Source organism: Phacochoerus africanus, chromosome 4 (assembly GCF_016906955.1).
Source record: "Phacochoerus africanus isolate WHEZ1 chromosome 4, ROS_Pafr_v1, whole genome shotgun sequence".
Lineage (NCBI taxonomy): Eukaryota > Metazoa > Chordata > Mammalia > Artiodactyla > Suidae > Phacochoerus > Phacochoerus africanus.
Window position 1 is genome coordinate 89,673,032 of NC_062547.1, and position 27,208 is coordinate 89,700,239.

Genomic DNA, 27,208 nt, shown 5'->3' on the forward strand with positions numbered 1-27,208 from the left:
GACTATCCAAATGGTTATTCAGATGCATAGTTTATTGACTCACAACATCGAAAAATAGTTTTCATGCTGCTACAAATGACAAAAGCCTATCAAAAATTTCAAGGTCAATATAAAAAGTTAGGATAGCCAGATGTATCAGAGGGTGAACCAAAGTTGGGCAGATTCTTTAGCTGTCTTCTCAGTGGGTATAAATCATATTAGTCAGATTTGGTTGTAGAGATACATTCAGGTTTTTGAAGACTCAAAATGGATTAACTGGATTTTCGGTGGTTCCATCTACCCACAGCCTATACGTGCGTTTATCCCAGAGGCTATTGCCCAAGGCTGCCATCCTACCCTCTATGTGTTTTCTTACCAAAACTAACTTACAATTTAATGTGATCATTAAGGAAACCATAGTTTTATTTTATTTTTTGTCTTTTTAGGGCTGCACACACGGCATATGGAGGTTCCCAGGCTAGGGGTCGAAGCGGAGCTGTAGCTGCTGGCCTACGCCACAGCCACAGCCATGCCAATTCTGAGCTGCATCTGTGACCTACACCACAGCTCACAGCAACACTGGATCCTGAACTCACTGAGCGAGTCAGATTTGTTTCTGCTGAGCCATGATGGGAACTCCAGGAAACTATAGTTTTAAAATAAGACATTAGATCAATAACTGTGTGCCACTGCTCTCTATATGAAAGTTTTTCTGTCTCCAAATTCAAAAATTGTTTTGGGAGGAATTTGAAGCTGACCTAATTGTTCCCTACTCTCATTTCTTTCGGTTATTTGCAGTGTAAGTTCTAAGATTAAAATGTATTTTTTAAAGCAGCCCTATTATATCTTTCCAAAAAAGTTACATGAAGCTAAGAAAATGTTTGTCTCTGTCTTCCATGGCTTTTTGTGTGGATTTTTTTAGGTCTGAGCTGCTTAAGAAAAAAAAAAATTAACGTTTTTCTTCTGACAGGTATTAATTATAATTAGCACTATCGCAATGGTACAAACTTTAAAACTTATCAATTATTGTATCAGATGAAGGCCGAGTACATTACTCTAGTGCCAAAATTACTGCAGAAAAAATATAAAAGAATACCATTTTAAATTACTAGTCAAATTTTAAAATACTTTGGGTAGGGTCATTTTAAAACTCTCAAGCAAAGATTCCTTTTGCATTGAGTTTTTTAGGTTGTTATTTTAATATAATCTTAAAAAAACAGATTAAAACATATGATACTAAAATTAAAACCAAGTATGGAATATTAAATTAAAAGGTTTAAATTATGACATAATTTTTAAATTCACACCACTGGGTTAGTCTTATTAGTTTTCTACCATAGTATTCTTATTGTAATAGTCACGGAGTAATATACATTATTTTAATTCATTTTGAAAAGTACTTTCTTAAAGGTTAAACAGCCATTAAAGTCCGGTGTGCTTCAGAATGAGAATATGTAAGTTAGAATTTGCAGCCAAGTTATAAGCAACTAAACTATAGGGCAGCTGCTCACCCGCTATACATACATTTTGTTCACTTTAATACAGATGAGGTGTTCTCGTGGCTCAGGGGAAACAAATCTGACTAGCATCCATGAGGACCTAGGTTCGAACCCTGGCCTTGCCTAGTGGGTTAAGGATCTAGTGTTGCCGTGAGCTGTGGTGTAGGCCACAGACGAGGCTTGGATCCCATGTTGCTATGGCCATGGTGTAGGCTGGCAGTTGCAGCTCTGATTCGAACTCCTGGCCTGAGACTCGCCATATGCCATGGGTGTGGCCCTAAAAAGACACACCCACAAAAAAATTAATATAGGTGAAAACTAGTTTTGTGCCTGACTCATTTATGGCTGGCACCTGAACGCATCTTCTGGCCTCTGTGATGGCCTTTTCACTAATGTCCATGTCCAATCTCATTTGTTTAACTACGTCTTGTATAGACAGGACTTTCCTACTTTTGGGTGCACCAAGGGGACACTGTGATAAGTTGGGACCACTCTCCTATGAGAATAGAAACCCCTATCTTGGACTGTAAGGATTTCCTATTGGGGTCACACATGTTTTGATGCCCACCTATACTATACTAGATGTATTCTCAAGGAAGAGTTTCATGTATTTCATACCTTTCTTCCTTTTCTTTTTCCCTGTGACATTGAGCTTGCCTCTCCTCAGAAAAAAAGAGGATGATTTTTGCAGTCTCTCTCCCTTCTGTTGGTTTCCACCATGGCCCTATTCTGCCCTAAATTCTGCATTCTTACCTCCTACGCCTTTCTCCGCCTACATGTGATTTAAAAAAAAAAAAAAAAAAAAGGTGTTTTGCAGAGTTAAAAGAAAAAATTATCCTCCCTTAATTGTGTCTTGTTATTGACATGGCATTATGTTTCAGGCACTCACTTCCTTTTAATTTTATGATGATTTTTGTTTTTTCCATTATAACTGGTTTATAGTGTTCTGTCAATTTTCTACTGTACAGCAAGGTGACCCAGTTTCACATACATGTATACATTCTTTTTTCTCACATGATCATGCTCCATCATAAGTGGCTAGATATAGTTCCCTATAGATCCTACTCAGCAGGATCTCATTGCTAATCCATTCCAAAGGCAATGCTTTGCATCTATTAACCCCAAGTTCCCAATCCATCCCACTCCTTCCCCCTCCCCCTTGGCAACCACAAGTCTGTTCTCCAAGTCCATGATTTTCTTTCCTGTGGAAAGGTGCATTTGGGCCATATATTAGATTCCAGATATAAGTGGTATCATGTGGTATTTGTTTTTCTCTTTCTGACTTACTTCCCTTGGTATGAGAAGTTCTAGTCCCATCCATATTGCTGCAAATAGCATTCTTTTGTTCTTTTTTATGGCTGAGTAGTATTCCATTGTGTATATATACCACATCTTCTTAATCCATTCATTTGTTGATGGACATTTAGATTGTTTCCAATGTCTTGGCTATTGTGAATAGTGCTGCAGTGAACATACAGGTGCATGTGTCTTTTTCAAGGAAAGTTTTGTCCAGATATATGCCCAAGAGTGGGATTTCACTTCCTTTTAAAACTCACTAATTATAGGAGTTCCTGTTGTGGCTCATTGGTTTACGAACCCGACTAGTATCCATGAGGATGCAGGTTCAATCCCTGGCCTTGCTCAGTGAGTTAAGGATCTGGCATTGCTGTGAGTTGTGGTATAGGTTACAGATGTGGCTTTGGTCCTGTGTTGCTGTGGCTTTGGTGTAGGCTGGCAGCAGCAGCTCTGATTTAACCCCTAGCCTGAGAACTTCTATATGCCGCATGTGTGGCCCTAAAAAGCAAAAAAACAAAACAAAACCAAAAAACTTACTAATTACAATAGGTGATTTGGGTTTGATGTCTCAAGATTGTTTTAAGTGTCTACCAAAGAGAAGTTGTTATTATCATAGGAGGCTTAGAGGGTCTCTTAGGAAATAATGTAAGCTCTCGTTCAGTGTAATAAAAGAAAATTAAGTAATTTCTTAATATTTAATTTCTTTACTTAAAATGAAAATGTAATTGTAACTTTGAAGGACAGTAATTTAATTAGTCAGTTTTAATTTCATATTGGTGGCAATATGTTTTTTCCTCCTAGTGTTTGAAGTAATTATACTCAAAGATGCAAAACTCCAAACTAAATTAGAATTCAAAATCATGACATTTATTAGGTGAATATATCCTTTTAAGTGATATATTTTATGTATATTGGCGAAGGCTTGTTTTCTTTTAATTTTTAATGATTTTTATTTTTTCCATTATAGTCAATTTACAGTATTCTGTCAATTTCTACTGTACAGCAAAGTGACCCAGTCATACACACACACATATATATTCTTTTTCTCACATTATCCTCCATCATGTTCCATCACAAGTGACTGGATATAGTTCCCTGTGCTATACAGCAGGATCTCATTGCTTATCCACTCCAAAAGCAATAGTTTGCATCTATTAACCCCAAATTCCCAGTCCATCCCACTCTCTCCCCCTCCCCCTTCGCAACCACAAGTTTGTTCTCCAAGTCCATGATTTTCTTTTCTGTGAAAAGATTCATTTGTGACATATTAGATTCCAGATATAAGTGATATCATATGGTATTTGTCTTTCTTTTTCTGGCTTATTTCACTTAGTATGAAAGTCACTAGATCCATCCATGTTGCTGCAAATGGCATTATTTGGTTCTTTTTTTATGGCTGAATAGTATTCCATTGTATATATATACCACATCTTAATTCATTCACCCGTCAATGGATGTTTAGGTTGTTTCCAATGTCTCGGCTATTGTGAATAGTGCTACAATGAACATGTGGGTGCATGTGTCTTTTTCAAGGAAAGTTTTGTCTGGATATATGCCCAAGAGTGGGATTGCTGGGTCATATGGTGGGTGGTTCTATATTTAGTTTTCTGAGGTACCTGCATACTGTTCTCCATAGTGGTTTACCAGCTTACCTTCCCACCAATAGTGCAGGTGAGTTCCCTTTTCTCCACACCCCCTCCAGCATTTGTTATTTGTGGACTTATTAATGATGGCCATTCTGACTAGTGTGAAGTGGTACCTCATAGTAGTTTTGATTTTCATTTCTCTAATAATCAGTAATGCTGAGCATTTTTTCATGTGCTTGTTGGTCATCTGTATATCTTTGGAGAAATGTCTTTTGCCCATTTTTCAATTGTGTTGTTGGCGTTTTTGCTGTTGAGTTGTATAAGTTGTTTGTATATTTTACAGATTAAGCTCTTGTCAGTTGCATTGTTTGAAACTATTTTCTCCCATTGTTTTCTTTTAATAATAGTTGTCCTCAATTTCCTTAGAAAATAGAGATTTGGGGTGGGAAAATGGTGGGAGAAAATGCTCTTTCCTTGATTAGCCATCCCCTAGACAGACTGATTTATAAAAGTTTCTAAGGGAGATGAGAAAAATTAAGAAAAGTAAAGTTGGTTGAGGGTCACATATTAAGTGGAAAAAAGAGCCAGGCTATTTCCAAGAATCTCAAGAGATGCACTTCTGTATTTTCGAGATCAGTAATGTGACTAAAACTAACAGGCCACCCTGAGCCAGTTCCTTGTCAGAAGTAAGCTGCTCATTTAAAATGCTCTTTCAGGCCTGCAAATGAAGTACTTCTGCCTGCACTGAGCTTGCTTTGGGGTGGAGCGTTTCCAAGAGCAAGCTAAGGAAGCTATTGATTTCTTCTTATCCAGAGAAAATAAATATATAATCCCTTGAAGTGCTGAAAGGGCTAATTAAGGGCACTCACAACAAGCCAGCTGATTCTTAGGCAACTGCCTCACTGAACATCTCTGGCCCTGTGGCCTTTAATCAAGTGGTGAAATCCAAGACTTCATTGATTACCTGTTCTGACACTGGGTATCAGACAGGAATGTGATGGCTACCGGTAGTCCTAGCAAAGGCGTGCATTTCTTTGAGTCCCACTTGGAGTCCTGTGGGCTTCCTCAGCTTCCAGGCTTTTCGTCTTAGGAACCCGGCCTCTGTGCTGGCCTCTTTTTCTAACAAAGGTGCGCCCTGGGTTGGGGGTTCTGAGCACAGCCAAGGATCTTGAGGGCTACTCTGTGAACCACCCCCTCCTCCGCGCCCCCCCATCTGCTTGTCCACTTGGAGAGGCTGCTGCAGGCTTCCAGTGCAAGGGCCTTAGGGTGGTGGCTTGAGGAGCAGCCAGATGGGAGGTTTTGCAGAATGAGAAAAGCCCAGGCCTGAAGGCAGACAGGTGGGTACTATTCCAGGAGAGTTCACTGCCTACATGACACCCATTCTTTTTTTTTTTTTTTCAATGAAGACTTTTTTTAACACTGCAGAATATTGAAAACATAATGAAAACATGTTTCATACAACTTACGGATTAAACTGCAGTCAGAAAATGAATAGCCGTAAATGCCTTAATCAGCCAGAAAGAATGAAAGGGATAAGTATTCAGTTCAGGAAGTTAGAAAAAGAATGACAAAATCAACTGTTGGAAAGTATAGAAAGGAAATAATTAAGATAAGAATGGAGTCAATAAATTAAAATAAAGAGAAGCAGTAGAATTGATCAAAAAGCTGCTTCCAGAGGGAAAAATACCTAATAATATAATCTATTAGACAGTTTAATCAAGAAAAAAAAAAAAGAGAGAAAGCACAAACACACAAAATTAGAAGTGAGAAAAAGAAATAACCACAGAGGATAGCAGTGACATCTGGGTCTCCCTCTCCGTGGGGAGGGTGTCACCTGTTGCTTTTTTCCTTTTTGTCATTGTATGGCCACACCCACAGCATATGGAAGTTCTAGGGCCAGGGATTGACTCTGAGCTGCAGCTGTGGCAACACTGGACCTTTAACCCACTGTGCCAGGCTGGGATCAGAACTTGCACCTCCACAGTGACCCGAGTTACTGCAGTCAGATCCTTAACCCACTGTGCCACAGCAGGAACTCATGTCACTTTTAACTTTGAAAGCACATTTCTGGTGCTTTGGGTTAAGGGCATAAGTAATGCCCCTCCTACACAGGGTTTTGGCTTTCATTTCCTAAAGAAACATAATTGAACCAGAGAAAGACCGGAAGGGTTGCAGAATATGCCACCCTAAAATATGCCACTTAGGCATATTGATTATTTTGCACTATGGGCACTTGAGAGAGAGCAAATGCAAAGAGAGGCTTTTTCTGCATCCCTCATATCTGCCTAAACACAGATCCTTCCAAAGGAACTCAGTTGCCATAAATCCCCTTCCCAACCATGGAAGACAGACTCTTGTCACAGGAGAGAAGAGATGTCAACATACCCAGTCAAACTGTCACTGTCATACCTCCCATCTGTTCTTCCAAGGGTTCATTCATCTTTCCTAAAAACAATTTACTCTCCCCTGAGAGGTCTACATACCCCCACCTCCCTTTCCCTATTAAGGTGGTATTTAAGTCAGTTCTAAGCCCCCTCTCTGAGAGTCCCATTTTCCTCTAGTTATTTGCCTTGTATACGTGAGATATACATGTTAATAAATTCGTTTATTTTTCTCTTGTTCATCTGTCTTTTATTACAGGATCTCAGCCAAGAACTCAGAAGGGTAGAGGCAAAATTATTTTTCTTCTCCTGCAGAAGGAATTCACAGAGAGAAATAAATTATTATCTTCTCCACAATTAATTCTGACCTTCCTAAATTATAATGGCATGTTTGATGTTTTTATAGTCCTGCTTTGTTGTATGTAAAATGTCCTATTGATCTTGGAGAGATGGCAGTGAGTGATGCCTTGAAGTGAGATCTTAATTCCCTGCTCAGGAATGGAACCTGGGCAGCCTGGGTGAAAATCAGGAGTCCCAGCCACTAGACCACTAGAGGTTAGAGGCTAAAAGCAGAGCGGCGCAGATTCTCACCTCCATTGAAAGCAAGAATCTTTCAAGGAGGCAAAAATGTAAAATACAGGGAGTTCCCGTCATGGCGCAGTGGTTAACGAATCTGACTAGGAACCATGAGGTTGCGGGTTCGATCCCTGGCCTTGCTCAGTGGGTTAAGGATCCGGCGTTGCCGTGAGCTGTGGTGTATGTTGCAGACGTGGCTCAGATCCCGAGTTCCTGTGGCTGTGGTGTAGGCTGGCGGCTACAGCTCCGATTTGCCCCCTAGCCTGGGAACCTCCATATACTGCTGGAGCGGCCCAAGAAATGGCAAAAAAAAAAAAAAAAAAAAAAAAAAAACTTTGAAAAACAGGTGCAAAGTTTCTTAGGAGGGAGGACAGCACAACTTGGGGGAGCACACAGAAAGTACTTTATTTAAGACTGAGGCAGGGCACGCCAAAAGGAGGATACACACTCAAAAGAAGGATGAAGGTACGGGTATCCTCCTGAATGAGGAACTGGCCAGAGAGGTGACTTAAATCACTTATAGAGGGCAGTTCTTCCGAGTCTTTGTTTTCCAGTGGCCAGTTATCTTGTTTTATTTCTCATACCTGATTGGACCCAGGGCTCTCCCAGATATGCGCATGCGTCTTTTAGCCAAGACGAATTCCAGCCTAATGGCCTATGGGAAGGTTGACAACACCTATTATGGGGTAGCACCCTTCCCTTTTTGACCCCAGGAATCTTTCTACACATGTGTAGTTGGGGAGATCTCCTTGACCTTAAGAGTGATTGACGTGGTCAAATTTTTACCCCAGCAGAGGTCAGCTCCTCTCATTAACTTTCTTCTTAAAATGTCAGAGAAACAAGGCCTATTTTACTCAACCTGACAAATCCCAGCTGTTCTCAGCCCAGGGGCCCATCTCCCTGTAACCTCACTATCTCATCTTTGATATTTACAAATACTGAAATATTTGTGTGTGTTTACAAATACTGAAATATTCAGGGGCCGAGAGGCAGCCGCACCCTGGTTTTATCCTCATGTTCCCACCCTGTGCATAGGTCCGATGCCCGTCTTCACAAGGATGACACCGACATTTGCTTCAGTAAAACACTCAACTCCTGCAAAGTGCCCCAGATCCGTTACGCTAGCGTGGAGCGCCTCTTGGAGCGGCTGACAGACCTGCGGTTTCTTAGCATCGATTTCCTCAACACCTTTCTGCACACCTATCGGATTTTCACCACAGCAGCCGTGGTGCTGGGGAAGCTTTCCGATATATACAAGAGGCCTTTCACCTCGATCCCCGTCAGGTAGGCCCAAGACTGGCCTGTGAGGAACGTGTGGCCCACTTGGTCCCTGGGCCGCCAAGCAGCTGGGCAGCCCTGCTCTGCCAGTTACTGGCCTGCCTGGGAACTCAGCAGGCCCAGCCAGTAGAAGGGGGTGAGGAGAGGTCACAGAGAATTCCTAAGGGAGGCAGTTGAAGTTTCCAAGTGGCCTTTGCTTGCTCTGTGATTATTTGGAAGATCACTCTATTGTTTGGGGGTTTTCTTTCTTTTTTTTTTTTTTTTAAACAATGGTACTTTGACCACTTTAATATGCATAAGCATCACCTGGGGGCCTTGTTAAATTGCCGGCTCTGATTTGGTAGGTCTGGCATGGGGCCCCATCCTGGTGTTCCTCATCTTTGGACTACAGTTTAGTAGCAAGGAATTAGAGCAAGCCTAAAAAGTGCCTCTGTTCCTTTGGCAAGTGTGTGGTCTCCACACAGCATTTAAATGAAGGTGAATCCAGCAACAGAAGAGCGATGCTAGGGACATTCCCGTTGTGGCTCAGCGGTTAAGGAACCCCACTGGGAACCATGAGGTTGTAGGTTTGATCCCTGGCCTCGCTCAGTGGCTTAAGGATCCAGCATTGCCTTGAGCTGTGGTGTAGGTCAGATGCGCCTCAGATCCTGCATTGCTGTAGCTGTGGTGTAGGCTGGCAGCTACAGCTCTGATTAGACTCCCTAACCTGGGAACCTCCATATGCTACGGGTGCAGCCCTAAAAAGTTAAAAAAAAAATTTAATTTAAAAAAGCATTTAAAAAAAAAAAAAAAGGAAGGGTGATGATAGGGCAAGCCTTTTAATGTAGGGAGCATATTCTTGAACGACATCAGGGGAATCATGTTCATTTGCCTACAGTCCGTTCAGAGCTTTTGCTCTTGTTTTTAGGTCTTTGGAATTGTTCTTTGCCACCAGCCAGAACAACAGAGGTGAACACTTGGTGGATGGCAAATCCCCACGCCTGTGTCGCAAATTCTCTTCCCCACCGCCACTGGCTGTGTCCAGAACGTCCTCCCCGGTGAGGGCCAGAAAGCTGTCCTTGACTTCTCCCTTGAACTCAAGGATAGGAGCATTGGACCTGACCACCTCCTCCGCGTCCAGCAGCCCTACCACCACCCATAGCCCTGCCGGGTCCCCACCACCGCACACTGGTAAAGTACCGCTGGATCTTAGCAGAGGCCTTTCTTCTCCAGAACAAAGCCCGGGAGCTGTGGAAGAGCATGTAGATAACCCTCGCGTGGATCTGTGTAACAAGCTGAAACGAAGTATTCAAAGAGGTATCTTCCAGCTGCCGCGCCCCGCATTTGCCAGCCCCCTGCTTCCCTACCATTCCTTCTGGTTCCCTAGATCCCTTCCTTGACAACTTTCCTACTTCTGTGTAGAAAGTAGAATGAATACAGGGGCTCGTTAGAAGAGGAAATGCCTGTAGTTCCCTCTAGCCTTTGTGGAAGGAGAGGAAGCTTAGCCTTAGTTCTGAGGCCTTCTGTAGCAAAAGGGTGATTGCAATCAGTTGTCTATGGAAGAATCGGATCATCTAAATGGTTATCACTGGAAGGTTCTTGATGGAATTTGACGAAGGCTGGTTGGCCAAAGAGCCTAGCATGATCTTGAACAGAGGCGTAGGTTATGGGCACCTTATCTATGACCTTGGACCTCAGAGCCTTTTCGTCCTCCAGTGTCTGCTTTAAACACCTCTACTGCTTTCAGCCTTTCCCTGCTAAGGATAACCTAGCCTGGAAGCATTAAGAGGAAATCTTCAATTTAGTTTCCAAGGCAACACTCCATATTACAACTGAGAAATAGGGAGAAAAATAAAATCTGAGACAGTGTTCATTGTCCATGACACAACCCAAACGGTTTTTAAAAATGTGAATTAGATCATCTGGTTTCCTGATTAGATTCTCTAATGACTTCCTGTCGCACTTAGAATAAACTACATTCTTCCTGCTAAGGCCTTCAGATCCTCAGAGACTTGGATCCTGTCTCTCCCTTTAAGCCTGGCTCTTGCCACGCTCCCTTGTCTGCTAGGCTTCAGTCGCATTGATTTCTTTCCCTTTTTTTTTTTTTTTTTTTTTTAAAGGGCCACACCTGCAACATATGGAAGTTCCCGGGCTAGGGGTTGAATCAGAGCCTCAGCTGCCAGCCTACACCACAGCCACACCAGGTCTGAGCAGCACGTCCGGCCTGCACCACGGCTCACAGCAACGCCAGATCCTTAATCCACAGAGTGAGGCCGAAGATCAAACCCGAGTCCTCATGGATACTGGTCAGGTTTGTAACCGCTGAGCCACAAGGGGAACTCCTCATTTCCTTTTTGAGTCTCAGAAATACCTGAGTCACTTCTGCCTCAGGGTCTTTGCACTTGTTTTCCCCTCTGCCTGCACAATCTTTTCCCAGGTACACTCATGAGGTCAGTGACCTCATCTATCTTGTTCACCTCTGTAACGCTCAGTGCCTTGGCCAGGGTGTGACAGGTCGTAAATTTTGTTAAATGAATAAATCAAGCCAAATACTCAGGGAACTAATCAAGGGTCCTGTGGCACATCGCCTTACCCTCCTCAACTTGGTACAGCATAGGGTTTGGAGGAGGTGATCGCATGCTTTTATAATCCAGTGTTTCTGTGATAAAATATGAAAGGTTTCACAGTCAAATTAGCAAAGAGGTTTTTTTTTTTTTTTCCTACTTTATAGTAACTGATGTATTTACTGACAACACAATACTAAGTAGGCAGGAAGTCAGAGAAAGTGCAAATTTTAAAGAGGATCACCCAGATGGAAGCGTAGACCCCTGTTTTCTACCTGCTTGGAGCTTCTCTGTACTTTCTAGCTCAGATCATTTAAATAAGCTTCCTGAGTGAGGTATTTAGTGGAATTTTTAGCCGGAGTGGTTGTCATCATCAAAAGTAGCATCCGTTTAAATAAGAAATTCTTTAAATTGACACATTAGCAACTAAGGAGGATGAAAGGGGGAAGATAATTAGAAATTCATTAGAACAACAAGCTGCAGCAGAATCATGATGGATTCTTTTTGGGATAATGAGCCAGTGCACAAACCAACAGGTGCATCTGGGCTTTGATCCGGGGCAGTGCCTGAGAATCTCCATGGAGAGAGTGATTGGGGGGCTTATTGCAAACCTCCCCTCTGGGCCAGAGTGGCCTGGAAAGTACAGGAACTTCTTGGAGTATGGAAAGTTCTTTCCCTTCCTTTTTTGGATTGCATTAAATAGGAGAGGAGAAATCTGGAGATAAGTCTGGATTTTTATGCTATTTTGAGTTAAGCATTTTGGTGTCATTTGTGACATTTGTGACTCCAAGGCTTTGATTTGATTGCTCCTGGGGCTGGGATGGAACACAGTAAGGTCTGCTCAGGAGCGATTGTGTGATCTTGTCTGTGCAGGTTGCTGTGCTACAGGGTCTCTAATGGTAGATAAGATGGTGCACTGGCCCCTTACATTAACTATGTATAAGGTAGACAAAACATAAATATAAGGACAAATGGTACAAGAGGTATAGACAAAGGTGCTCAGAAAGGTGAAAAGCAGGAGAAATCATGTTCAGTTGAGCAGTATCAGAAAATGGCATTGACATGAGCCAAGAACAATGGGTAAATGGGCTGCAGAGAGGAAACAGGCAAGCTTATGGGCAAAGAACACCTATGAGTAAAGGGCTAGTGGTAACATCCAGTGGTGGAAGCCATTTCTAAGACCAAGAGTCATCACTGCTTCTGAAGGTACAGCTTTTGTTGACTTTTGGTACAAAGTCCAATTCTGTAGGGTATACCCTGTTACTAGTCTTCTTTCTGGTATCTAGTAAACTTTTCAAAACTCTTCTAAAAAATCCTCCTCTTCTTCTTCCTTCTTCTTTTTGGCCATCTTAGCCTTTTTTTTTTTTCCAGGTTTTTTTTTTCATTTTTCCCCCCCCCTGTACAGTACGGGGACCAAGTTACTCTTACATGTATACATTTTTTTTTCCCACCCTTTGTTCTTTTGCAATATAAGTATCTAGACATAGTTCTCAATGCTACTCAGCAGGATCTCCTTGTAAATCCATTCCAAGTTGTATCTGATAACCCCAAGCTCCTGATCCCTCCCATTCCCTCCCTCTCCCCTCAGGCAGCCACAAGTCTATTCTCCAAGTCCGTGATTTTTTTAAGTGTACCATTCAGTAGTGTTCAGTATTTTTCACATTGTCTTGCAATACATACTTAGAACTTTTTCATCTTGCACAACTGAAACTCTGTATCCATTGAACAACTCCCCATTTCTCCCTCCCCACAGCCTTTGGCAACCACCATCTTCTTTCTGTTTCTATGAATTAGACTACTTTATATATACTTCATATAAGTGAAATCATATAACATTTGCCTTTTTGTGGCTGGTTAATTTCACATTGCAAAATGTCCTCAAGGTTCATCCATGCTGTGACATGTGCCAGGATTTTCTTATTTTTTTAAGGCTGAACAATATTCCATTGTGTGTGCGTGCATGCGTGTGTGTGTGTATGTTCCATATTTACTTTATCCATTCCTCTGTTGATGGACATTTGGGTTGCTTCCATCTCTTGGCTGTTGTGAGCAATACTGCAGTGTACATGTGTATGCAGTTATCTCTTCATGATTCTGCTTTCAATTCTTTTGTGTATATACCCAGAAGTGAGATTGCTATATCATATGGTAACTCTATTTTTAATTTTTTGAGGAACCTCCATTCCATTTTCCATAGTGGCTACATCATTTTACATTTCTGTCAACAGTGTACAGTGTTCTAATTTTTCTGCATCCTTGCCAACACTTAGTATTTTCTGTTCTTTTGATAGCAGCCATCCTAAGGGGAGTGAGGTGAGAATCTTTCTTCATTTTTGCAATTTCCTGGAGATTGCATTTTAATTCGCCTAAGGCCTAGTAGTATAGATACTAACTTTTTTCTTTTATTTTTTGGTCTTTTGTCTTTTTAGGGCCGCACCCACAGCATATGGAGGTTCCCAGGCTAGGGGTTGAATCAGAGCTGTAGCTGCTGGCCTACGCCAGAGCCACAGCAACGCTGGATCCTTAACCCACTGAGCACGGCCAGGGATTGAACCCAAGTCCTCATGGATGCCAGTTGGATTCGTTAACCACTGAGCCACGATGAGAACTCCTAACTTTTTTCTTTAATAGGGAAGCAAAAGAAAAATCTATTCCTTTCTGCATTATGGACTAAGAAGGTGTCGTAGTTCTAAAAGTCCTCAGTCAAGCTGCCCATTACCCATCTTAATTAATTCTTACACTTTAACCCACACGTGGATTTTTTTCCCTGGTGGTAACTAAAGTCCCTAGTTTTGGTCTTCAAAGTCCAAGCCTAGAGTTCACAGCAGTGGTCCACTGCCATATTATAACAGCTGTTTGGCCTATTGTCTCAGATAGAAGCATGGTCACTGGTAGGGATCAGAAGTTTTTTCCCCAGGAGCAACAAGCTGGCAAAAGGTTAGACTCAGGGAGACCAAAATAAATGAGAAAAAAACAGATCAAACCACCAGGGAAGGACATTGACAAAAGCTGCAAAGTCCTATCCATGCAGGTGTTGCACAGAGGTGGGATCATTATGGGCACAGCTAGTGGCAGCTGCAGAGCTTGTTAGGTGGCAGCTTGCATCATTTGTGACCAGGACCCAGTAGATGGAGAGGGTCCATGAGTAGTGGTGTGGCAGAGATAGTAGGTTCTTTCTGCATTCTGCCCTATTTCTTTAAAGAAATAGCTAAAGTTGAGGACTTAATGCTGCTTCCTCATTGGATTTCCCCAAAACACATGATTTGCAGTTAGAATTTCAGGAGTCAGTTTATTCACATGGTTCATGAGTTAGGAATATGATTTTGTGGTTCCTGGGTTTAAATGCAGGGCTCTTCTCATGGGGGAGGGTGGGGAAGTTCCAGGATTGTGTCCATGGGTGGCCCATGAAAGTTCTTGAAGCCCATTGGACCCAACCTCGAGTCCAGAGATGCCAGATCCCCTGCCCCCTGTGTTTCTTAGTCACCTCCACCCACTGACATGCCCCCCACATCTCTCCTTTTTACCATGGTAGTCCCCCTCCCAGATCCTTCCGTTAAACATTTTGTTCTGGCCTCTTCTTTGCATTTGGATTTCTTGTCCGTTTCTGTAGCTGTTTTCTAATTATTTTCAATGTATTTACTTCCCAGCTTGTTCTTAAAAGTATTTCAGGTGGTAGTTCAAAGAGGCACATGGTACACTGGATTCAAAATAAAATAGATAAGGAAATCAGGCAATGGAGAAAAATTGTATGAGGCCAAGGTCACAGTTAGTGAACAAATGAATACTATGTGGTCCTCTATGGTTCCTAGAGTCATTCTGATTTTGGTTCTGAATGTAGTGAACTACATGATTCATCTGGAAGCTGAGAACAGGTTGGTATGCAGGGACGTCCTTTCTTGCTCCGGAGACTTGAGAATATTCCTGGGGTCCGAGGAGCTCTTTGGTATTTTTTTGAAAAGGTGAAACAAAGGATTTAGAGACTTAGTTTTTCCTTTTGTTTTGCATTCATATAAAGACAACACTGATGATGAATAGTTGTAGGAAAGCCATGGATGAAACACTTTATTGCAGCATCAGCCTGACAAGTTCACTCTGTGTGTGTGTGTGTGTGTGTGTGTGTGTGTGCGCGTGCGTGTGTTTGCATGGGTACACAATATCTGTAGAAGCCAAGAGTCCTGCCGTATAACTCTGCCATCTACCCTTGAAAATTCTAATTGGCAAAAAGAGCCAGACAATGATCTGTCTTTAATTTGAAAGATGTTTGCCTGTGCTTTGCATAATGCTGACACTAGAAACAGTTGGCAAACTTGAGTAAGAAGCCTGCGCCAAGAGTTTATACATTTTCTGCTTTTCGCTTCAGGATACAGCTCCACAAACCGCATTGCACACTATCAGCTTTGCCACGAGGTCCATACTGAGGCCATGGGTCTCTCTCACTGCGGTCCAGCTAGACAGTTTCAGGGCACCCTCTTTGAAAAATAGGAGCACTCTTTGTCCAGTTTTTGCAGTTATCATGCCAGTCTTGCAATATTTCTTGGCAAGAGAGCTTCAAATGACATGAAAGGAAAGAAAAGAAATAGGAAATATCCCTCCGAGCTGGTGAGACTTTGAACCTCGGAGGGAAAAAATAATGCAGTTGATTTCACCCCCTGCCCAGTCCCTAGATCAGTTCCAGACTCTCTAAACATTCATTAGCGCCCCTCTTTCTTCCTACCTGGAAGCCCCCACCTTCTGCTCTTCTGGGTTCCTCCAACAAGCCCAGCTCACATCCAGATTCCACCTAGTGGTGAGATCTCAACCAAAAAAACACAGGCCAATGGCAGAGGAGAGTCACAGGGTGGCTCACCATATGAGTCCCCTCCGCAGTCAGTGGTCCCTTGGACCAGAGCCATGCAGCCCAGGCTGGGCATTGCCACATGACCCACATCACTAGTGTCTGTTTCTATGTTCTTAGTTTGAAAATTGCCTGCCTGTGGGCTGAAAGTGCTCCCAAATTTAGCATTTGTTTTGAGCCCACATCTGCCCACTCGTTCTGCAGGCAAAGCTGTTAGCATGGAACTTGATTGAAAATGAACCTGCAAGAAGGAAACGCTTCTGTCCCCCCCACCGCTACCACACTGGCATGGTTTCTCCTCACTGTAGGTGCCTGCTTGTGTACAGTGTTCTGTGCTTTCGTCTTCTTTCAGTGGACATGCAGGGCCTGTCCAGCTCTCTCACCGAAAAGTTTTTTGGGTTTGGTAGAATTGCTGACTGAAAGACTTGCTCCTTTGCTTTGAATGAATGGTTGAATCATTGGACATACATTTGATATTCTGCTTGCTCTTGCAGAGCAGATGCCTTCTATTACTGAATTTTGAGGGAGTTATTTAGAAAATAATAAAACTAACAGCTAAGCACTGATTTTTTTTTCTTTTTTCTTTTTGGTCTCCATCCTGCATCATTGCCAGCTTGACTATAATTATGTCATTCAAGGAAAGATTCTAACCATTTCCTTTCCCTGGCCCCTTTGTGTTTCAAAAGAGCTGAATTGCGGCCATATATCTAAGGGAGTAAATCACATGCAAGGGTAAAAATGGCCTTATGTGAAATCATGAGGGATTTTGTAAAGTTTATTGAGTGAAATCTTGAATGGAATGGTCAAGGGAGCTGAGAGTTGTTTTGCTGATGGGTGTAATGTAAAATTAGTGGAGGTGACACAGCTTTTATTGGTTGATGAAAAGCCCAAGGAAAAAGAAATGGAAAAGTTGCTGGAAATTTATGAAATTTTTGTAGTGCTTTTTCTTAAAAGAACACACGCAACATTGTAGTTTTACCTGGTGAATAAGCTAGAGGAAGGGGTGTATTAAGAGCCTAAATATGACCCTGGAATGATGTTTCTTTTACTCATCAGAAGTTAGCTACAGTTACGAGGCTCACATTATCTTAAAACTCTTCCTTATAAAAATTTCTGCTTCCCTCCTACTGACCTGTAGCTACAGGACAGACAGGGCTATCCAATAGAGCTTTCTGAGAGGATAGAAGTGCTGTTGAGTACTGTAGCCAGGAGCCACATGTGCCATGTAGCCAGTGCATGCGAGGAAGTGAAATATTCAGTTAAATTGAGTTAGTTTTCATTTAAATGTACATAGCCACTTCTGGCCAGTCTTGCCCTTTTGGACAGTACTGCTTTAGATGCTTAGGAGCCCCAGAGCTTCTTGGGGTCAGGGCGGGGGCTGCAAAGATAAAGATTCAAACTTTAATTGGCTTAAGGGAGCAACCCAAGCAAAGAACTCATAAAGTCCTAATTTTCATTTACAATCTGGAAGGGTTCCTCTTTTTCCATTCCAAGCAGGCAGAAGAGATTCTGGAGGGTGGGGAAACTACTGCCTATCCTATTCTTTTTGGCCTCAGTTGTGTTGACCAGAAGAGGCTGGGGAGGGCAGACCGGCTCAACAAGATCAGCAGGATGGGGGTCGGGCAGATCCACAGTTAGATTTTGTGTCATTCGACTTCAGCCAGGAGGAAGGCCTCAAGTCCATGCTAAAGTCCTTTAAAAACAGAGACGAGTATGAAATGCTTGTTCTCCCTAACAAACTTTTGTGTTTTCTCCATGCATGATACTGACAAGACACTCTTGAATTCATGCCCTGGTTGTTAAAGCTCTTGGTGTTTTAAAGCAGCAGTCCTAGAGTCTGGACCAGTGGACCGAGCAGGAGTGGAAAGCTCCCCAGCGACTGATGCCACAGAACTTTCACCTTGCCGGTCACCCTCGACTCCTCGGCACCTCCGCTACCGCCAGCCTGGAGGTGAGAGCTCAGAAGGGGACTCAGAGACACAAGGAAAAGAGGATTCTAGCTCTGGGATCTTTTGTCTGTCTTACTGTCTCTCTCCCCAGATATATTTTAGTTTCAGTTAGGAAAATTAATTGGAAGCAGCAGTTCCCATTGTGGCATAGTGGAAGTGAATCCGGCTGGTATCCATGAGGGTGTGGGTTCGATCCTTGGCCTCGCTCAGTGGGTTAAGGGTCCGGTGTTGCCGTGAGCTGTGGTGTAGGTCACAGACCCGCCTCGGATCCCGTCTTGCTGTGGCTGTGGTATAGGCCGGCAGCTACAGCTCCAACTTGAATTCTAGGATGGGAACCTCCATAGGCCGAGGGTGCGGCCCTAAAAAGATAAAAAAAAAAAAAGACAGAGAAAATTAACTGGAAGCAGATGATACTGGAGGACCAAGTAGTAGAAAAATAAATGATTAGCGAACATGCCATTAGTATAACCAATATTTATTTGACCCCATCATTACGTTGCACTTTGTGTGAAGTAATGTGAATCAAGAAGCTAGTTCTTAGTTGCTAGTTGAAGAATCTGAGTGCTGATTTTACTAAAATATTCCCAGACTCTGATACCTTACCATGAATCCTGTTGTGGTCTGTATAATATAGGCTCATCTGGGACACCAGATTTGGGGAGGTCTTTATCAAGACCACTGTTTCAATTAAAATAAAGTCCTGTTGCACAGAATCCCAATCATCATTATTGCTAGGAGTAGAATCTGGTATATTTTTTATAGTTCTGAAAATTATAAAAATTATGACCCATAATTTGTTTTAGGGTATACCAAATGTTTTCTGAATGGAGAGAAAACTCTCAGAGCAGAAGATTTATCTGCCATCGTTCAAATAAACGTATCCAAATAACAGTTGTTTTTGAAATGTTTCCTTTTTCCTCCTCAGGCCAGTTATTTCAAGTTGGAAGGGAAAATTTATTCAGTTGTGAAACCAGATCCACCCCAAGTAACCCAAGTGAAATGTAGACATTTTTTGATTCTCATGACTTCAGTTTTAAGAAGGCATTTAGCAAAGGATAGAGTGCATGGCTCCAAAGGGTCATTTCATTCATAGCCTTTGCCACATGGTAGAAGCTGTGGTCATTGCCATCAGCTCCAAGAGAAGCTGTCTTGGGTCAGGCTCTTGGCAGCAGATTTTCCCCGATGGATATTAGCCCTTGGGGTTGGACCGATTTTAGGTTCCTGGTCAGTAGTGGGTCACCCTGAGGTTTGGGCGGTTCTGGGAAACAAGCTTGACTTCCCTGGCTTGTTAGAGGACTACTATGGAATTGGCCAAATCTCTTCACTCTTCTCAGAGGCTTGGTCAGTCCAGGCCTTGACCTTTGCCACGAGGGACATACTCCCTGGAGTTCACCATCACCTTGGAAGAGTTTGGGGCCAAAGCCTGGAAGCAAAACTCTACCAAAGCAAGAGTTAAATGCTATCCACTTGGTTACTCTTATTAGCGTTCTGTTGTATAGCTGCTTTTCATATGTGTATATTCATTTAATATTTTAAAAATTTATGTAAACATCATTTATATATATTGGAAAATATATAAATTATTTTAAATTTATATAAGCATTATGCCACATCATGTGGAATGTGCATTATAATCCACAAACAAATCCTCGCCCTGTTTGTGGATTAATGAAGTTCTTTGTTTCTTCCGTGATCTGACTAAATCGCAGACACAAAGGAAGGAAGCCGAAATCTGTGATACTGTGGAAGATCCAAGTGGGGACAGTGTCACACACGTTCTCACCGTGTAGCTGAAATGTTGCCTGTTCATCTGTCTCCTTGCCACCTTGTTCTACAAATGGTTTCAAGCTGCTGCCAAAGAGAGGGTGGGGCTGTCCTGTGCTTTTGTGCTTGGGCACATGGAACAGCCCTTTGCTTACCCTCTTATTTATTTTAAGCGTGACTCTGTAAACTAATACAAACCCTCCAGGTCAGAATCACAGTGAACTCTCTTCCCTAAAAGCCTGAGTGAGGAGAAGCAGTGAGGTTGGCATCCACATTATCAAATGCTGTGTGTAAATATCTGAGGCGTGAGAGGGGCTGCAAAGAGGTGCTCAGCGCATCCTTCCATCTGAGAACCCATCCCACTTCTAAAGGTGTTTTGAGAAGAAAATTCTATCAGTAACATGTAGAATTATATGTGTGTATACTAGTCGTGTTTGTTAACCACTAAGCCATGACAGGAGCTCCTAAAAAATATTTTTAATATTGAGAGTTCAGGGAATTCAGGGAGTTCCAGTCTTGGCTCAGAAGTTACGAACCTAACTAATACCCATGAGGATGTGGGTTCGATCCCTGGCCTCACTTAGTGGGTTAAGGATCCAGCATTGCCGTGAGCTATGGTGGAGGTCACAGATGTGGCTTGGATCCCACATTGCTATGGCTGTGGCTCAGGCCAGCAGCTGTAGCTCCGATTCAACCCCTAGCCTGGGAACTTGCAAATGTTGCAGGTGCAGCCCTAAAAAGACCCCCCCCCCAAAAAAAAAGGAAGAGAGCAATGAAATTCATATACCATAAGTCACCCTTTTAAAGTATACAGTTCAGTAATTTTTATATATTCATAAAGCTGAGCAGCCATAACCACTGTCCTCTTAAAACATTTTCATCATCTCTGCCACAGGAAAACCCTGTGCCCATTTGTAGTCACTCCCCATTCCCATCTCCCGCCAGCCTCTGGCAACCACTAATTTACTTTCTGTCTCTATGGATTTACCTATTCTGGACATTTAATATAAATGGAACCATACAGTATGTGACTTTTCATTTAGCATGGTGTTTTCAGGGTTCATGCATGTTGTAGGATGTATCAGTACTTCATTCCTTTATGTGACTAAATAATATTCCCTAATATGGGAATTTTTTATTTGGTTTATCCACTCATCAGTCGATGGACATTCAGTTGTTTCTCCTTTTTAGCTATTATGAATGATGCTACCGTGGATGTTCATGTATGAGTTTTTGCTTCGCCTGGGTCTATACCTAGAGTGGACTTGCTGATGGTAAATCTCATTATTTGCTTATTAATAAGGACAACACAGGGTATTTGGCCCAACCTTTCATCCAGTGCAGGGATAAAATGAAAGTGTTCATTACATAATATCATCCATCTGCCTCACCATACCATTTCCATTCTTTTTAAATAACCAGGACAGACGGCTGACAACTCCCACTGCTCTGTTTCACCTGCTTCTGCTTTTGCAATTGCCACGGCTGCAGCAGGACACGGGAGTCCACCAGGTGAGTCGGGGCGAGCAGCGGAGCGCAGACACCAGGCAGTTTATGGTACATCAGTGGTCCTTACCTGCCAGCGTCTTGATGACATGCTGCACAGCTTCTGAAGAATGCAGATCCCCAGCTCCCTTTTCTAAGTCCGTGTGTGTCTTGGTGTGGGACTGCCTTTTAAATAAACACCTTCAGGTGAGTCTCACACAGCTGGCCTGTGGAGAATACTTTTGAGAACTTCTATAGCAGAGAAGGATGTGTTCTCTCTCTTTCAGGTTTTATGGAGTTCTTTAACCTTTTTAGCCAAATTATCGAGAGCATGTGTTTCCCTTTTTAATTGAGTACCGTGCTAAAAACACATGCAGGGCGGGAGGGGAGACTTGTGGAGGGGGGTGGGGAGGAAGGTGGGATCTCTTGCTTTAGCTGACTCATAATTCATTTCCAGTAGCTCCATGATGCTTTCTGAGTTGCTGTCAGTTAATTTTCAGGGTAAAGAAGTACTTCAAATAAAAGCATGATATTTTAAATAGATCAAGACTTTTATTCATTATCTCTGTCCTCTTTTCTCATGTGCAAGGAGGATATTATGTTAAAATAAATCTGCATGTGGTTTAGACAGCCTTGTTGCGGAGAGTGTCTCCACCTAAACTTAACTCCCTGGGTTTTGGGAGGGATGGTGTATTTTGTTATTTAGTCGTTGTTCACCTCCCGTAAAGAAGTCCGTTTCCAAAGCCTATGAACCTATATTCAGTGATAGGAACTGGTAGATACTGTCTTTGTGAATTCCTTCTAAATTGAAGTAAGAACAGAGAGGTGTTCTGTAATGAACATGAATTACCATAGTGATTATATATATATCTCCCATCTGAATCGAAAAATCTTTGCAGATTAACTATATTCCACATCTTCGGTATTTTACCACACACACACCTCATCGGATGTGGTCAGGCAAACTGGGGATGTTCTTTGCCCCCCCCCAATAGTCCCCACACCTTCCCCCCCAGTTTCCTATCAGTATAACACAATACAGCCAGTCGTGGTAATAAGATTGCTGTTTTCTCAATCCAGTTGGCTTCTGTTATTGACTGCATGTTATAATAATGAACATTTCTTGGATGAAATAATGGAGTGTTCCCTACATTTTCAGCCGAGTTGGTTATCACTGTGACCTGCTAAGAACATCTCCTGTCTTTTGTTCTCACAAGCTAGTCTGTCTTTGGAAAAAGTGAAGTACAGAGCTTCCTCACAGGTTTTTTAGCCTAAATATGTTTTCTGAGGGAAAAGAGTCATTGTTACTTCGGGCTGAGCCCATTTCCCCGTTTGCTGGAGGCTGGGTTGGGGAAGCTACCTTTTTTCCACGGAGACGGAAGCAGAGTTTTAATGGACATTGGCTTTCGGACTCTGGCTTGTCCGTGCATGATGGGGCAGAGGATGAAGTAGCCAAAACAGCTGTCTTCCTCACTATCTGAACAGGCTTTTGCCTCTGCTGCCTGTCTTCCTGCTTCTCCCCTGCAGCTGAAATAGTCTTAGGAAGGAAGTTCTCTTCAGTGGGTGGGATGAGGCAGGGCAGACTGCTGACCCGCTGTGGCTGGTGCTGCTCGGTCCAGGGTAGCCTGAGTCTCCTTTTGTTACCCTGCTGCTGATGTCCCCTATAATGTGGTCTGGAGCCGCATGATTCCATTTTAGACATAAGTGAAATCAAGGATGGATTTCACTGTGCCCTGCTGTCAAGGCAGTGGGGGTCAGTCTCAGTGTCTAACAGTGGTAAGAGAGGGGGTCTGGGAGTTCCCGCTGTGGCACAATGGGTAAAGAATCCAACGCCAGCAGCCCAGGTTGCTGCAGGGGTGCAGATGTGACAGCTGTGGCTTGGATTCAGTCCTTGGCTTGGGAGCTTCCATATGTTGTGGGTGTGGCCATAAAAAAACAAGAGGGGGTCTGTCTGTCTTGGACTGGGGATCAGTACATCCCTGGGCTTAGCTGTTTGTGGAGCTGGCTCCACAGGAGCGTCCACCTGCCTGTGAGAACTTGGCAGAGGGGCTCATGTTCACAGATGACTAAGGAAGGTGGACATGGAGCAGAAAGAGAGGAAGTGCTAAGAAGATGATCTGGACTTCTTGGCTGGTCAGGGAAGCCTGGTGCTGCCCAGAGAAGATCTAGACCCAGACAGACAGGTGTCCGAAGGAAAGGAAGGCTAGGTAATGGTTAAGTCCCAGATGGGGCTTTACATACAGTCTTTGAATCAGGAATTGCTGACCTGAATGCACCCTAGAACTTCGAGAGCTGCAAAGGCGAGCAGGAGGGAAGGTTGTGTAGGCAGACACATGAACACCTCATACTCACATCCATCTTTCCAGGCCCCTGTCTCCTTATCTGGCTGAAATGTGGGCCCACCCAGTGGCGCTGCTCTGCTGTGTGTGGCTTAGAGCAAGAAACAAGAGTCTGCCCAACCAAGCCTCACAGTCTGCAGAGCGGGCTTCCATGTTTCAGGCTGCTCTTCAGGTTCCCTCCTGCTTTAAACCTCTCCCACCTCCCTGCCCCCAACCTCTCTCTCCATCAAAATGCACAGGAATCTGGCACCTCTGGGTTAGAACTGTCAATTAATGATCATGCTTTCAACTATTCACTCTAGGCATTCGCATGTAAGCCATTTCTCCTTAATGATTGCCTGGAAGGTATTTTTACTGCATTAAAAGAAATTTAAATTTAGCAAGAGGATGGACAGAAATTTTTCTTTGCATAGAGGCCAAACAAGATGTGTATGCCTGGCCGTGAAGGCAAAGAAAGCGGACTTTTCTGTGGAAGGTGGCCTGGGATCTGCTCAGGATCGCCAGTCTTGTCCCTCAGGTCTGAGCCTGCCTAATTTCCACACATACTGGAAAAGCCTGGGTTTTTTTCCCTTCTGGCTTCTTTTAGAGCCTACCCTTTCCAAAGGAAAATAAGTCTCTCTTCCACATCATGCCCCCTTTCCATATAGACCAACAGTGGTACCTCTGTTTGAGAGGAAGGAGAGCCTGATCTGTGGGCACAATTGTGACACTAATTCTTGTTAACTCACGTTATGAAGATTTCACAGTTTATTTAGTTGCTTGCCTTCAGATTGGCCGCTAAGTCACATTAGACCCACTTATGGATGGATCCAGGGTTTGTGGGGTCTAATGCTTACCTAGTTTGCCTCAAGGGAGAAAATACAAAATTACAACCACAAACCTTTAGTGCACCTCCCAGTGCTTTGGAAGAGGACCACACTCAGTGAGAGGCCCTGCAGCTTAAGCTCTGTTGGCTTCCTGGTAAATCAGCTTATGAGGCCAGTCCTGCTTGTTCTTGGAATCAGAGCAGCTATAGGAAATTTTGATCCCTGAGAGATGGAGATGGGAGGGGGACCAGTGATCATCAAACAGTCACATAAGGGCTCTTTTCGGTGGTGGAGCTTTAACTCTATGAAAGATTGAGACAGAAAACAATCATGGGGTCTTAGGAGCCACCGCATTGGTTGAACTGTATTTTCAAGCATCTGCTCAAATTTAGGAGCTCTGCATTAAAGTGGAATTAAAATGTGTGCTTTTCGGATGGCTGCTGATACAGGGAATCTGCAGGTGCAGTTTGGATATAGTTAAGATATGAATAGAAATGCAAATCCAATGAATACACATATCAGGGTCTATCGTGGTGCTTACTCTACACCTGAAGCTCTGGGATTAATTATAGATTTTATGAAATGATCTAAAATGAAATATGACAGGATGAGGTGGGTTATTTTTATAAAAGTAGAAATAATGCCAGTGGAGGTACTACAAGCAACTCTTGATTTTCTGTGAGCAGATTATAGGTTTTACCATTCTTTGGGAGTCAAAGTAAATTAACAAAGTAGAGGAATGGTTGAATGCATTTATAGGAAAATTAATGGCACAGTTACAATTACTTAGAGAAAGAGCGAGTCTTTTACTGGCGTGACTTGGTACTTGTAAAATAGATAATTCGTAACCTGTTTTGTCTTCTGTCAAACCACTCATGCTTGTGTAGCCTGTAGTAGATCTGAGCTTGGTATAAATTGCGCTTAGACTTGCTTTTCAAAATACCAACACTTAGTCCCCCACCCAGAGATTCTGACTTAATTGGTCTGGGTACCTTCAGGGCATCAGGATTTTTAAAGCTCCCCAGGTGATACTTGTGTGGAGTCAAGGTGGGAAACCACCAAACTAGATGGAGACATTGGTTTCTTCTCTGCTTGCAGCATTCCTACTCAAATGTCTGAGTTTGAGACATGTTTTCTTTTGGTTTTGTTTTTTTTTTCAAAATATATTAAATCCATTTGTCATTACTTTATCAAAGATAGCTAGTTGAAGTTTGGGGGACAGAATGTACCTAATCTGTATTTTTAAGTGAAAACATTATCACTATTATTAATGAAAATCAAAGAGCTTTGGCAAGCCAAATTTAAATCAACAATGATTCCAAGTCTTATTTTTCATTATTTCTTGGTTTTTTTTTTTTTTTTTTGGTCTTTTGTAGGGCCGCACCCACGGCATATGGAGATTCCCAGGCTAGGGGTCTAATCGGAGTTACAGCTGCCAGCCTACGCCACAGCCACAGCAACACAGAATCTGAGCTACATCTGCAACCTGTACCACAGCTCACGGCAATGCCGGATCTTTAACCCGCTGAGCAAGACCAGGGATTGAACCCACAACCTCATGGTTCCTAGTCAGATTCGTTAACCACTGAGTCACGACAGGAACTCCCCGATTTTTTAGGTTTCATGTATACAGCATTATATTTCAGTTTCTGTATTCACTGCTCAGAAAGTTTAGTTTCCGGAATTCCCGTTGTGGCTCAGTGGTTAATGTACCCAACTAGTATACATGAGGACTCGGGTTCGATCCTTGGCCTCACACAGTGGGTTAAGGATCCAGCGTTGCCTTGAGCTTTGGTGTAGGTCCGCAGATGTGGCTCGGATCCCACATTGCTGTGGCTCTGGCATAGGCTGGCAGCTGCAGCTCCAATTGGACCCCTAGCCTGGGAACCTCTATGTGCCTCAGGTGCAGCCCTAAAAAAGACAAAAGAAAGAAAGTTTAGTTTCCATCCATCATTATCCAGTTGACCTCTTTACTGATTTTGCCCTCCCCCATGTCCCTTTCCCCTTGGTAACCATTGCTTTGTTCTCTGTATCCATGTGTTTGTTTTGGTTTGGTTGGTTGCTTACTTATTTCTTTTTATAACTCATATGAGTGAAAACATGATATTTCTCTTTCTCCATCTGAATTATTTCACTTAGCATAACACACTCCAGGTTTATCCATGTTGTTGCAAATGACAAAATTTCATCTTTTGGAGTTCCTGTCGTGGTGCAGTGGTTAACGAATCTGACTAGGAACCATGAGGATGTGGGTTTGATCCCTGGCCTTGCTGAGTGGGTTGGGAATCCGGCGTTGCTGTGAGCTGTGGTGTGGGTTGCAGACGTGGCTCGGATCAGTTCGAATCCCGCGTTGCTGTGGCTCTGGGGTAGGCCGGTGGCTACAGCTCGGATTAGAACACTAGCCTGGGAACCTCTATATGCCGTGGAAGCGGCCCCAGAAAAGGAAAAAAGACAAAAAAAAATCATCTTTTTTTGTGGCCAAGTAGTATTGCATTGTGTATATATATACTACATCTTTATCCATTCATCTATTAATGGGTACTTAGATTGTTTCTGTATCTTGGCTATTGTAAATAATGCTGCAGTGAACATAGGGGTTGCGTATGTCTCTTTGAATTAGCATCTTCATTTTCTTTGGATACATTCTCAGAAGTAGAATAGCTGGGTCATGCGGTAATTCCATTCTTAATTTTTAAAGGAATCTTCATACTGTTTTCCATAGTGGCTGCACCAGATTACATTCCCAGCACCAGTTCAAGAGGGTTCACTTCTCTCCTCATCCTCGCCAACACTTTTTATTTCCTCTTTTTGATGATAGCTATTCTACCTGGCATGAAGTCATAGGTCATTGTGGTTTTGATTTGTGTTTCCCTGGTAATGAGTGATGGTGAAC

General features: G+C 42.9%; 1 protein-coding gene across 4 annotated transcripts in view; it reads left to right on the plus strand.

Moving 5' to 3' along the window:
- RASGRF2 (Ras protein specific guanine nucleotide releasing factor 2) overlaps positions 1 to 27,208 on the plus strand; it is a 259,593-nt gene that overhangs the window by 143,076 nt on the left and 89,309 nt on the right. For 3 of the 4 annotated variants that reach the window (XM_047778205.1, XM_047778207.1, XM_047778209.1), the window contains 4 exons: positions 8,353 to 8,601; positions 9,503 to 9,891; positions 17,795 to 17,923; positions 21,108 to 21,197. In XM_047778205.1, coding sequence (XP_047634161.1) covers positions 8,353 to 8,601; positions 9,503 to 9,891; positions 17,795 to 17,923; positions 21,108 to 21,197 — 857 coding nt within the window. The remainder of the gene's footprint in view (positions 1 to 8,352; positions 8,602 to 9,502; positions 9,892 to 17,794; positions 17,924 to 21,107; positions 21,198 to 27,208) is intronic. The other variant, XM_047778206.1, reaches the window with a different exon arrangement.